This window comes from Telmatherina bonti (assembly GCF_933228915.1).
Source record: "Telmatherina bonti genome assembly, chromosome: 11".
NCBI lineage: Eukaryota > Metazoa > Chordata > Actinopteri > Atheriniformes > Telmatherinidae > Telmatherina > Telmatherina bonti.
Genome location: NC_136629.1, coordinates 27,116,733 through 27,131,206, shown reverse-complemented (window position 1 = coordinate 27,131,206; position 14,474 = coordinate 27,116,733). Strand labels below are relative to the sequence as shown.

The following is a 14,474-nucleotide window of genomic DNA, read 5'->3' as shown; positions in this document are numbered from 1 at the left end:
CAAAACTAACACTGAGCTTGAGAATGAAATAAACAGTAACATGTGACCTAATTATAACAGGTTCCCTTATTATCATGCTGCCAGTCAATCATGCTCAGTCTCATGTGTGCCACTTAGGATATTTAACGCTGCACAGATTCATATGAATTCATACTAATATTTCACTTGCCATGGAAGCAGACTGCCATTAATATAAAAGGACCTAACTTGAATCACTTCTTTGTTTTTCATAAAGTCGCCCAAGTGACCTATAATTTAAAAAAAGAAAAAGGGGATCACTGTTGTTTGCACTGCCGTGTGATTGAGCCCTTTCTGATCATATAATCCTGAGAAACACACAATGTCATACTTGTTTCCACATCACACCAATGACATGAAAAGCTGCAAATGCTTTTTACAGCTGAAATATGACCAGTCCACTGAAGACTGGGAATGATGGCAGGATTTAGTGGGACTTATATTGATGTTGACTGTCTCAAGGTCTTCAAGTCCTAAAGCACAATCTGTGTTATCCACGGATGCTTTAATCTCTAAAGGTCAATGTGTCACTCAGAAGTTTGACTCTGCACAAAAAGATACCAGTAGAACAAAGGCTGAACAAAGTTCACTTTCCAAGGATCCTGCCTAATGAGACAAAGGGATTTAAAAAGACAGAAAACATGTCCCATGTAAAGTATTTACAATAATTCACAAGTGTGAGTTGGCGTGTGGTCATGATTTGTGCATTTTAGGACAAGCAGAGATTTTGCAGTAAAAACTTTGAGCACACAAGGCTGAAATCTGGGACGAGTAGTTTGTCCTTTTAACCAAAATATAATCCTAACCTCTTATTTTCTTTTTAAGGTTAGAGCCCAGTGTTTTTCAACCACTGTGCCGTGGCACACTAGTGGCACACTAGTGTGTCGTGAGAAATTATCAGGTGTGCCCTGAGAAACTACCCACTTTCACCTAATTGGTCTAAAAAGCAACTCTGTGTTCTTCCAAACAGGCCCCCCTGAAAGATAATAAAATTTCTTCTTCTTGTGTTTATCTGATTTCTATCCAAGAGGCTTTGACAAGATGGACTTAATATTGGTAATATGGACTTTAAAAAAAAAAACAACAAAAAAAAAAAACATTTTGGTTTGTGGTGTGCCTTGTGATTTTTCAGTGAAAAATAAGTGTGCCTTGGCTCAAAAAAGATTAAAAACACTATCATAGCCTAAGAAAGCAACCTTGAATCAATGCACATTTGGCTAAATTCTTCTGAAATGCTAATGGCGCTATTTATATCCTGAGTGGCAAAGAGGATTTTAGGTGTTATGGCTTGAGGCCTTGTTTTCTTATTAGATGGAGGTGTTGCTGTGACTGACAGGAGGCAGCATCCTTGCAGACACCTGTTGTGCTTCCTTAAAGCGACGCGGGCTGTATCCACCGCGCAGTCTCATCAGCAGCGACTGCATTCTCGTCAGGACACCAAAACACAAAAGGCTTGTTGTGTAACTAACTGAGGGGCTTTATTGTTGCGGCGGGCAAATGCGCATTAAGGGTTACGGTTTGTGTGGTTATGTTCATTAAGACATTCCTGCGCGGATTGGGGCGTCAGAGAGAGAGAGGGGGGGGGGGGGGGGGGGGGGGGCTTTACATAATAAACTGCACGCTTTTCACGTGAAATGCCCCTTTAAAAGCGGGCTCTGTGCAGTCACATTGAGGCGCATCGTAAACGAACGGACTGTGAGGAGTGAAAAGTCTGTGACATTTTGTGTTTGTTGGTGCCAAATCGGCGTCAGGATGGTCTCGTCGTACCCTTTACCGGAGGGCTTCTCCGAGTTCGATGTGTTCACACTGGGATCTTGTCTGCTGGTGGAGGGTGAGTGTTTTGCCTTGGAATTCAGCCAGATACTACGAGGGCTGTGCCTGCCGTGTGCGGCATTAACCTATGACAGGACTTGTCACCACCCGGTTACTGATCCTGTCATGAAGTGCCAGAAAAGCATTTGATATTCTGTCTGTTAAAGTAGTACATTCATCTCCGATCAGAGCTTGTAAACAAGGAGGTAACTGCGGTCCGTAAAAGAGCGTGTTTTGTTGGGTTTTTTTTTTTTTTTTTTTTTTGCACTGTTTTGAATGCTTGTGTCCTGAAGAAGCGCCGCTGTGCGCACTCATCCCCAGTCCTGCCGACCGGAGCATAATATGCTGTTTTTGTTCCGCCGAAGGTCTGCTGGGCTTCTTTCTAAATGCAGTGACAATCGTTGCTTTCGTCAAAGTGAGAGAGCTGAGGACTCCCAGCAATTTCCTAGTGTTCAGTTTAGCGATGGCTGATATCGGAATCTCCATGAACGCCACCGTCGCAGCTTTTTCCAGTTTTCTGAGGTGAGTGATGTAATCACAGCTTTCATAATGCAAATTAAGGTCTTGGCTTTTCAGTCGTTTTTCACTCTTTGTCTGGAGCTAGATAATGATATAAACTGAAGGGTGAGGTGGGGGAGCTGTCTCCGCACTGTCAGAACAAGCATATTTTCTCAAACAGTTATTCTTAGCTTTGAAACATGACCATTTTTTACCAATGTTCCCTCATGCACATAAAATGGTTTGGTACATCCTGCTGTTCCAGAAGAAGCTGATTTATTCACACATCTTCTGCCTCCAGGTACTGGCCTTATGGCTCAGACGGATGCCAGACTCATGGTTTTCAGGGGTTCATGACAGCTCTCGCCAGCATTCACTTTATAGCAGCCATCGCTTGGGACAGATATCACCAGTACTGCACCAGTAAGTGCCTAACCTTGAAATACTGACAGTGATTAAACCATGCTCACCCCCCCTCCATGGAGCATATATGGTCACACATGACCTGAAGAGGGCAGCTGGTCAACATTTACATTTGTCACACATTGTTTGCAACACCATGATGAAAAGGAATCAGCTGTTACATAGTAACTGAAGGATACATCTAAGAAGCCTGAATACTCATAAAATGACTCTTTTTTTTATTAGTTTGATATTAGGAAAGAAGAAACACCCCCTTACAGCCCTCTTCAAGCATCATCTGTAGCAAAAAAAAAAAAAAAAGGAAAAAAAATGCTTATCTGAAAGCTATGCATCAGCTTGAAGTGACATGATTAACATTAATTTACTCTTGATTGAAAGTGTTGCCTGATCCATAGTGTGGCCTTTACAGTAATGTATAAGACAACGTGCTTGTTGGGGGTGTGTTAAAAAAAAATAAAAAAATTTAATGTATTCTTGCCAGGGACAAAACTCCAGTGGAGCAGTGCCATCACGTTGGCTGTGTTTGTCTGGCTCTTCACTGCCTTCTGGGCGGCCATGCCCCTCGTTGGCTGGGGCGAGTACGACTACGAGCCCCTCAGGACATGCTGCACACTGGACTACAGTAAAGGAGACAGGTACAGTACATGCTCACAATCCTCATTATGCAGTCAAGATAAATATAGATTTTCTTTGTATCTTTTGTTCCTGACTGAGATCTAGTTTCACACCCCTCTCTCTGCTTCCCTCCCTCCAAAGGAACTATGTGTCCTACTTGATCCCGATGAGCATTTTCAACATGGGCATTCAGGTGTTTGTTGTCATGTCCTCTTACCAGTCCATTGCACAAAAATTCAAGAAGACTGGAAACCCCAGGGTAAGGAATTTAATTTTAAAAAAGTATAGATACTCCAGTAGCATTATTAGAAATAAGAAAGAATTCCATTAAAAAAAAATTCCTGAGACTTTAGTATCAGCATAGCAGCAAAAGGCATGCATCGATCTAAATGCATGGTGCATTTATGTATTTGACATACAGGAAACTGACATTATTATGTAACGTGACAGTGACACCTGGTGCATAAATCCCCACAAATATGCAGTTAAGGTAGTGATTCTTCCTACTTTGAAGTTATCCACTGGAGGAAATCAGAGGGATTCTGCAAAAGTACAACTACCTCACGTGCCCTTGTTCAGAGTAACAGAGCAGGCGGCGAATAAGGAGCATGCAGAGTGCAGCGTATATAGGTCACTGTCACAGTGAGAAGATCGAGTGCTTCGGTTAAGAATGCAGGCACGCACTAGCTGGTGTGTGTTGACGAGAACAATCTATCTGCAGACATAAGGTTTAGCGCTGCAGTTCTGCTGGTGATTGAATCAGGTGGCCCCATGTTATGTTACATAAGCCCATTACTTACAGTCATCTGAGTTGGCTGGAGACACTCTCATTACAAACACAAAGTGCACAGAGCTGAGACGTCAGAACAATGCAACAACGCAACCATCAAAGAGCTTTACACACACTCTCTCCATATGACTGAAACATCAGGAGAAAAGAATCATGTGTCTTGTCCATGAAGTGATGAGCTTCCCCCTATTCCTCTTATATTTGTGGTTCAATATTTTCATCAGTGGGATAGCCGGTGCAAACTCTTTCTGCATGGCCAGATTTGAACTCTCTGAACTTCCATGAATTCTGTGGTCGAGCATGTTTCAGATAGTTAGGATTGAAGGACTGTAACAAACCTTTGGTGTAAAAATGCAGGGATGATTGCTGCCGTGAGTATTTCTTGAATAACAGTCATTAAGTTAGTGACAAACAAACAAACACAAAAAAAGAGCAAAAATTCAGCTTTAATTGGGGAAATGTCACTCTGTAGAATGATCTTTACTTTGGCATTTGGGTTACAACAAGCCGCCACACCATTCTCTCACTGTTTTCTATGTCCTGGCTTAACAACTAAACACACACTCTTGTTCTCCCAGACATTATTCCAGCCATGTGATTTTACTCCAAGCTGAAAACCTCATGACAAAAGGCATTTTAGTCTCCTTTCCTCGTGGTTGACAGCTAACAAATCATTCTTCCTCTGATCCTTTGTTTTCCCACATTTTCTTCCTCCCCTGACTTTGCTCTGTCATTTCCCCTCTGCAGTTCAACCCAAACACTCCTCTGAAGACTCTGCTGTTCTGCTGGGGCCCCTATGGCATCTTGGCTTTCTATGCTGCGGTGGAAAATGCTAACCTTGTTTCACCTAAGCTCAGGATGGTAAGAACAAGTTATGCATGCATTCCCACAGATCCCCTTTCGACTATCTCAATCACTGTCTGTGTATCTATTTTTTGTGCAGCTGTCTGTTGCATATTTAATATATGAACTATATGCAGTGAACTATATGTAATCTTAAATACTAATAGTCTAGATTTGTAGAATTCAAAGAATTGTCCGTCTTTGGTGCTTTCCAACAGATGCAAACCCTTATCCTTTATTTTATTTTTCTTGACCAATACTGTAATTATTCAGCAAAAACTTAAGTTGTTAGGATAAATGAAACTTCTGTATAGTTGTATAAAAAGTAAACAATCCAATTTTTTAAAATGTTTGACATCCTTTTTGGGCCTGTCCTCACAGATTGCTCCAATCTTGGCTAAGACCTCCCCTACCTTCAATCCCCTCCTGTACGCTTTGGGAAATGAGAACTACAGAGGAGGCATTTGGCAGCTTCTCACTGGGGAAAAGATTGATGTGCCTCAAATTGAGAATAAGTCCAAATAAACGGAGCATGCAATCATCACAACCACTCACTGTCCTTGATGTTTCTGTCTGTGAGCGTCTGTGCACGTGGTCTGTCTCAAGCAGTGATAATTATTGTCCTGTCCTGGATTTTGTTCCCCATTGTCTCTGAAGCTGTGTTTTAAAAGAACTGGGATGCTACAAACCAGTATTTGGAAATAACCTGTCATTTTAATGATGAACATTTGGACTAAATAGACGACCGACAACATCCCATTTTCTCATCCAGTAAAACCAGCTAGTGGTGCTTGTGTCTGTAACTAACACGCAATTTGTTTTACTTTCTGCTTTAATGTAATTTACTCTATTAAATAAGGAATGACGTTCATTTTTAGCTCAATCTTAGAATTTATTGTTGTAAACAACTTTCCTCCACATTGCCCTTACAAAAGGCTTCAAAGCAAAAGCCTTACAAAAGTCGAACAAAACATGCAAGTGGAGCGCCAAAGAAAATGACTGCATACTATAAAAATATCAGTATTTAACAGTTTATCTTAAACATCACTCACAATTTTTTTAGCAGTTAAGGTAAGATAATAAAATAAGGTCCTTTGGCCAACTTCCCAGTATATGCTATGAGGCAGCTGTCTGTATTTCATTTTCATTACACACAGTTAGTGAAAAAATACCTTCATTAACTGGAACTTCGGCGTTTATTTTTCGGAGAAGTTGCCTTTGACTGAAGGCTAAGTCCCCTGAAATATTTTTATTCAGCTAAACATGTTAAAGTATGACATTAGACGTAAAAAACAAGAAATAAGGCATTGCTTATAGATTTTTGTCACTGTCACTGAGATATGACAGCGCACACATCTCACTGATGGCCCATGATGCTCTCTGAGTGTGCTTCGCATTCAGTGAAAAACTGCAATAATCCTCTAAACAAGAGGACCATTCTTCAGTACAAAACCCTCAAGTTAGAGATTAGTCTGTGGTTGTAGATTAAGAGGACATGCTTCTCAGCTCAGCATTCAAAACATAAAGACAGGAGTTGGTGTAACTATGAAGCCAAATAAGAGAACACAATCAATTATTGTTAATTTAATTAACTGGTATATTCCTAGATTAAATAACACATAATGGCCATTCCTTCGTGTTTTGATATTCCCTCGATGGCTGTGATGTAGATTCCATCTAAATAGCCTGTTTAGGTTTTGCATATCATGGAGCAATGCAAACATTATGGTTCTTCATGTGTGATTTTGCTCACAAACATTAGTTTAGAAATTGCATTTCTTTTCACATGTATTTATCTAAATACAATATTAAACAATGCACCATAATTATTTGGTTATTATATAATCACAATTCTTACCGTAGGTTTCAGAAACCAGGAAGTTCACTCTTTTGGTGTATGAGAAGGAATGTTAACCATGTATAAGACATGAGGAAGGCTGTTTTTTTTTCTACTTCTTATCTTAATCAAACGACACCATTACAAGAGCTGCTGGTGTTATAACAGATCTTATTTCTGCTTTGAGTTGGACACGTGTGTTACATCACACAATGCAAATCCTCAACAGCACAAGCAGACCCATCCACCCCCTGACTCTCCCATGTAAATGGGTTAATTGTTTTAAGTCCCATGAAATCTTCACTCAGTGTTAAATATCTGGGCTTCTGTTGGTCAGCAGGCAGGCAACGAGGATTCCAATCTGTCCGATGTAATTATATATGAAGTGGGTTTTATGTTGTTATTGGTCCCTGTAGAATGCAGTAAGAATTGATCTTGTGTTGGTTGAATATTTTTAATTTAAAGAGAGTGATCCTCCAAATGCCAGCAGTTTTATGAGCAATTAATAAAGTGCTTCAAATGTTTAAACTTTATGTCATTGGGAGTTTTTTTTTTTTTTGTTTGTTTGTTTGTTTGTTTTCTTTTTAATTATGTGCAGAAAGTGATGCTAATCTAATATTAACTACCATGAATAACTGACTGTGACAACAGTCTGCCGTAAATATGGTTATTTATACTCAAGTGTTGTAATTCAGCCCAATTTTGGGTATTACTCAAGTGATTTTTTTTCAGATTTGTGCTGCTTTATAAATATTCTTAGCTACTTTGAGAATTCAGATGATCAAAACAAAATGTGATCAATGTTGGTATCCAAGAGTGTGTTTTAACTACACTATAGTACAAAATCTAGCAATAAACTCTATCAGAATAGTGCCGTTACACAATAAGCTGTTCTGGCACTTTCTGTAGATGACGATACTTTGAATGCATTATTTTAACTTCTTTATTTATGGACTGTATTGTGTACTTAGATCCTTTGCCAGCAGAAATGTGTAAGTGTGATATCAATTATGTGTGTGTTCACCCAGAGCGCTAAGATAACACCCAGATGTTGAAACACCCCCTGCCTCCAGTTGGAGTTTCTAAGCAGATTAATTGACAACAGTCTGTCAGCAGAGCAAGCCATTGCATAATTATTTACTAATGACACATGTCATTTGGGGCAAACCCAGGCCCTGTGTTATCAGCAACTTTCTCATTTTTTTTTCCAGTCAATTCATTGTAATCCATATGAAAACCCTATGGATTAAACTTTTCAGATGATGCAAAAATATACATGAAACCATTTTCTTACATGTATGTGTAGTGTACAGATTGTACATCTTGTAATCAATGCACAAACTCCACCAGAACTTTGGTGACGTGTGCACCGAAGGCCCCACACCCTGACAGGCATATTGAGTTGACAGATGGAGGGGAAAGGGTTTGTTTGACCCCACTTCCTGCAGGCCATGATCAGAAGAAACTTGAACTTTAGGGATTCAAAGAACATTGTGCAAGAAATCATTTGAAAACTAAATTCAGTAAGGAGGAATAAGATTTTACAGCCAGGCTGTTTTTACTGCAAACTGGTCCAGGAACAAATTAGCAGAGCATCACTGATTCAGCAAAAAATAAAAAAGCTTGTAACACGTATCATCTAGTAGAAAACAATATCTTATGTGTTTAAATAGAAACTCATAGCTCTCCTAGATTACATCATTAGACTTTAAAAAGTGCTTGTTTTGCAACAACACAATCAGATATTTTTAAAAGGATTATCAGTGGCTAATAGATGATGTCAACAGAGTAATCATTAAAATCTCGCTGGTTTAATGTTTTACATCAAATGGCTGCTGGATTATGTCATATTCTGAATCCAAATGTCTGGCAGGAGGGCACGGGCAGCCTTTCCTTTTTTCTTTTTTTTTATCCGCTTTCCATCTATTACAATCAAACATATTCAGGTACTTAGAGTTCACTGAGGATTATCTCTGGTCAACCAATGAAGTTTTCATATGGGCTTTTTGAGAGGATTACAGAGCAATACGAGCGCAAGTGCAGCAGAAAGAGGGAATCAAAAAGAGTGAGGACTGTTCGAGAAAGACAGAGAAGTTACATGAATGAGCACTTCACTAAGCAGTCACCCTCCACCTCTGCCCTCATCATTAAAAAGCTCCACATCATGTGATTTCTGTTGACTGCATCTTATGATATTGTTATTTTTTTCGTTAAAACAGAAAAAATGGGCTGGGGTACAATAATTATTTGCAGAGCAATTTATTTGGAAGTAATTACTACTAGTTACTATGCACATGTAATTTTTGTAGTGTTAATCCAGCATTATAATTTGCCATCTTCTTTTTTTTTATTTCCATCATGTCATTTTATATGTAGAATATTTATATAAACATTATTACTTTTGTATCTCTAATATGGCTGTACAACAAAACCTTCTCCCAGAGGGATCAATGAATTATGTCAGAACCTGAATCTATTATGTGACTGCTCTCACAGCTGCTGAGCTGAAGGTATGTTAAGATATGTGTCAGCTGCTAATGATCAAATAAAAAAGCAGAAAGAGGAAGAAAACAGATATTTTAATGACTGAAGGAAAAATATGACAGTTGTTGACAAGACATTGATTTGCAGCAATTCATTTATTTTGCTGTAACTCTGAATTAGATTATGTGAGAATATGAAACGAATGGATGAGGCTGATCTTGGTGAAGCATTTGAGGTGAATCAACCTTTAACAGTTTCTGTTTCAAAAATACAACTGAATTTACATTAAATTTGTCCGCAATTAAGAAAAAAAAATCATGCCAACAAGTTGTGAACAAAGCAACTATATGCTAGATATGGTTCAACAACTTCAGATGGAGGCTTAAAGGACATTGAGAAAGCTATTATTTTTGAAGCACAAGAGGAATTCAGAGCTAACTAGTAGCACCTACTCAGAACAGGGACAGATGATTTGGAGTTCTCAAACCACAAAGATTTTATGGTAGTTCAGGCAAATGCTGGTGGATTTCACACTGGATCACGGAGTTTTTCACTTTGTCACTGTTTTCTCAGCTGATCAAATAAATGAGTTACTACAATCAACTGCATGCATGTTGCTTATTGCTTATATGCACAAAATTTGACATCTGAGTTTTAAACAGGACTGGGACGCTTTAAAGGTGGAGTATGTAAGATTTTCAATATTTTCTAAATAAATTAACTAAAAAAATAACTACAATCATAATTAAATAGTTTTTTAAAACATGTAGGTTCCAGTCTGTCCACATTTGATGTGTTATTAAATTACAAGTTTAATTAATGACAGAGACCCTTCTTAAATGTTTGCCTACCAGTAAAAAAAAAAAGTGCTTTTTGTCATTTGTCATTAATTAAACTTGTAATTTAATAACGCATCAAATATGGACAGACTGGAACCTACATGTTCAAAAAACTATCTAATTATGATTGTAGTTATTTTATTAGTTAATTTTTTTTTAAATATTGAAAATCTTAAATACTCCACCTTTAACTGTGCAGTCTGTGACTATGTGTAATTGCAACCCTAACAATGTATTTTTTTTTTTAAAAAGTAACTCTAATCAACCCGTAATTGTAACAATTAGAAGGTTGGATCCATGTAAAAAAGCCAATATTTGCACAAGTATAGAAGTGAAAGGGTTGTGGAAAAGATTGTCCTGAACAGGATTTAAAACAGAGATTTCTAGCATGACAGTCAAGAGTTTACCAGCATCCGCCAACCTCTTATTTCCTAATATGTACTAATCAGCTCTGGTAACCGTGAACATCATTAGGTCAGAAAAGGTGTGGGAGCATACTCTGTGCAAAATATGGTAAAATCGTCATGTCTTTTCCATGTGCTGGCTTAAGTATTTTTCAGTGTACTGACATTTCAACATCTTTTCCATTAAAATCACTTCATGAGTTACAGAACTGAAAGCAGCATACCTGCTGTCTATTGCAGGTATGTCAATATTACTACACAACACCAAGTCAAAAAGAAATAAAGAAGGAAAAAATGACCAATATCCATTTAAACCAGTAAAAATTTCCATTTAAGAACAGCCAGCATTAATTAAACATGAAGTCTACAGCCCTTATCTTATCCCTACTGGTGCCTTGCTTTTTTCTCCATTGTATGATTTCTACTTGTTTACCATGACACAAACACAACAATGTACTTGAGACAAACTGAAAATTGTTGCTATAAGTTAGCTGAAAGGCTGTAGTTGAGCACACAAAAGCAAATACTGACATCAACATAAAAACACGCCTAGTGTTGTTTGAGAAATGGGACCTAGTACTGTATAATGAAAGTGTGTGATTTGCATGTTAACCGACATGTTACTTATGTCTGCTACAAGATGAAATTCAAAGACCCAAAGAACTACAGCAGGGAAAAGATATTACATCCAAACTAAAGTCCAAATTAGTCAGTTTTCCAAAATTGTATTATTTTTTTATTCTTCTTCTGTAATGATCCCTTTTTAGCAAAATGATTCATGACAGAATCCTAAACTACACCATTAATTTAATGACTGTTTATTCTTCCATCACCCTCTTTGGTAAAATCTTAATTTGATTCTCAGACCTTGTGACTGACCTGCAGGCCAGGTCAACCAGGCATACACAAACACACACACACACACACACACACACAAAAAAAAAAAAAAAAAAAACAGGGTGAAATGTCAGTTTGCTGCCTCAGGTCAACTACACTCTCTTTTAATGATCCTGACTGTCTGATGTGAAGCCGATTATATAACCCTGACACAATAAGACAACACACACACACACACAGACACACACAGACACACAGCAATGTGCTCTCTCTTGCTGAGCAGCCGCAGGACAATCAATGATAATGCTGAGCACAGCTGCTCTTCCAATCAGTTCAATGAGTTTGAGAAATCCCACTTTATATCCAGTGTGTTTTGCATGAAAAAAACATACATATCATACCTAAATTCACATTCAGCATTAAAACAATACTCACCTAACATGTTACATATTAGAGAAGCATACTGCTTCAAAAGAAAACTGTGTTTTTACTGGATTAGTGTTTGAGTGTAATCTGGATTAAAGTGGGTCTGTGCATCACTGCTCTTTAGAAATCACCATTTTAAACCATGGAAGCATACGCTGGGACCAGTATAGACTGGGAAAAAAAATGTTTCTTGCTTCACATGTTTGACATTTAGACTGTCATTAAGTCAGAAACAACATGCTCGAGCAGTGCATGATTCTTTTCCTTCTCTTACAATAACAACATTCAGGTAATTCCAGTGACTAAAAAACGCTTTCAGATACATCTAAAAATTTTTATGGTCATCTTTTCTACTGACTCACTGAAACTAGAGGTGGTATTGTGTTTATGCTGGTGGAGGGGGATGTGAACATGCATTTTTTTCTTTAATCAATTATGAAAGTCCCTAGTCAGCATTAGCAGCAGATATGCTTTGATTAAATGAATGGATTTCACACATGGTGATGATGCTGCTTTTAATCCACTCAGATACATAGATTATGCTCTCAGTCAATGTTTCTTTTCAAATGCAGTGCACATGCAGCATTGAGGTTTCATGCAACACAATTACATAAACACATCTATTGATTGAAAGTCCTCATTTTAGATTGGTGAGCACTGACACATGTTTAGGTTTAAAGTCACTCTAATGCATTGTGATGATCTAAAGAGAAAGTAATTTGCTCATGAAAGGTCACTCGACTTCAGTGCATTGCTCCCTATACCCTGAGGTTTTATATTTACAGATTGTAGTCCATTAAAAACTCTAACATTCGTTTGGTCCTCTGCTTATATTTGATGCTTATGCTGTGTGCATTTGGCTGCAGAAGCTTTGGATTTTGTCTGGATGCTAGAAATTAATACTTTGGCAAAAGCTCAAGATTACATGGTTATCTTGAATCTCCTGAGCTAGTTTCAAATCAGATCAGAGAAAAAATTGCAGAGAGAAAGAAAAAATATTTGTCAGCCACTCCAGTAAGGAGAGTGCTGGCTCCACCATAAACCAGTCATAGTGTGTATTAAACTATATACCTTTCTATGCTTTGTCTGTCTGTACTTTGTCCAGTGTCAGTGGGCAGTGTGGTTAGGATTGTTTGTATGTGTGAGCAAAAGAGAGAAAGAGAGAGAGAGATTAACCACTGCATCGACCTCTCGGGTGAACCAGAAGCCAAAGCAGAGTTCCAGCCTTCATAACTGCATAAGCTTTCCTGCCACAGTATGTTAACTGAGGAAAATAAATGTGCTTATCAGAGCTGCTCTCACTCTAATGTGATGTAATATTTGGTCTAAAAATAAAGCAGAAACATTTTGAGCTGCTTTTTGGTTAGACTCCAGGGCTTATTAGCTGGGTTTTGTATGTCTACGTCACATAAAGTCCTGGGGAAAACAAGTCTTCATTTCACTGAAAGGTATTGGAAACGTTTTTTTGGTTGTTGTTTCACTGAATTCAACACTAAATCGCAACACTATCATGTATCTGTACATGTATACTTCATACCTGATGAATATTAAAAACAACACTACTCCTCAAACCTTTTAACAGAAGGTTTGACTTCCTATCCGGGGTTCACATCTGTTCTATTAAAAACATTTTTCTCTGCAAACTCCTCCTTTTTATTAGAACTAGATAAGATACCTCTCATAGTTTTTTCAGAATTACATTTAGTAAGGTTTAGCACATGCCTTTAGTATTTTCAGGATGAAACATCCTGTAGCCATGTATTTTAACTGCACTCGGTCTTTTTATGTCTTCATGACTCGTAGTTGTTCCAAACTTTCCTCCAGATGGGAGAAAATGCAAAAGGGACAATAATGTACAATGCCACACACTCCTAATATGATATGATAACTTCATCTTAACTATGTTTCATTTAGTCATTATATATTTTCATTTTCTTTTTAGAAAAATGTATAAATTATTAATGGTCTAAGATAATAAAGTATTATACAAGTATGGTTTTTTTTTTTTTTTTAAATAAAACTATTAACATTTCATATTACAGAGGTTTTCAGTTGATTGTAAAATTACACAGCTTTTCTCCTGTATTTGTTTTTCTTTGCAGTTTTTTTGTAAATTGTTTTGCTTTGATGAGACAGTTGTGATTCAATATTTCCAGGTGAAGGTTGCTCCTCAACTGTTTGGATCATCAGGTGAATGACTTGGATTGAATAATCAGTCATCTCTAAAAACATACACACTACAAGCAGTAAAAAGAATGGATTGTTGTTTTTCTGTGACAAGTAATAAAAAAAACAGTCAAAATACTCAACGAAAAAGAGATGTTTTTTTCTGAATTATGGCGTTATCATGTGAAGACGTGTAGAGACATCTGCTGGTTGAACAAAGGCACAACATAAAAAAAAAATCTTAACACAATCCTTCACTGAAAACTCAAAACAAAAATACACTGCTCAAAAAATAAAGGGAACAATAAAGTAACACATTGTAGATCTGAATGAATGAAATATTTTTATCAAATACTTTGTTCTTTCCATAGTTAAATGTGCTGACAACAAAATCACACAAAAATTATCAATGAAAATCAAATGTATCAACCCATGGAGGTCTGGATTTGGTGTTATACTCAGAATTAAAGTGGAAAAACACA

The 14,474-nt window shown here is 37.5% G+C and overlaps 1 protein-coding gene across 1 annotated transcript; it reads left to right on the top strand.

The window, feature by feature from the left end:
• The first annotated feature begins 1,721 nt into the window (after window positions 1-1,721).
• Window positions 1,722-5,599, top strand: rgra (retinal G protein coupled receptor a). The gene is made up of 7 exons (XM_079248424.1): window positions 1,722-1,849; window positions 2,196-2,352; window positions 2,630-2,751; window positions 3,233-3,386; window positions 3,508-3,625; window positions 4,904-5,017; window positions 5,381-5,599. The coding sequence occupies exons 1-7, from the start codon at window positions 1,771-1,773 to the stop codon at window positions 5,522-5,524; spliced, it is 888 nt and encodes a 295-aa protein (XP_079104550.1). The 5' UTR covers window positions 1,722-1,770; the 3' UTR covers window positions 5,525-5,599.
• The last annotated feature ends 8,875 nt before the right edge of the window (window positions 5,600-14,474 follow it).

Coding starts and splice junctions, on each gene's coding strand:
- rgra (XM_079248424.1), top strand. CDS start 1,771: ATGGTCTCGTCGTACCCTTTACCGGAGGGCTTCTCCGAGTTCGATGTG. Junction 1,850..2,195: donor ATCTTGTCTGCTGGTGGAGG/GTGAGTGTTTTG, acceptor GTTCCGCCGAAG/GTCTGCTGGGCTTCTTTCTA. Junction 5,018..5,380: donor TTTCACCTAAGCTCAGGATG/GTAAGAACAAGT, acceptor CTGTCCTCACAG/ATTGCTCCAATCTTGGCTAA.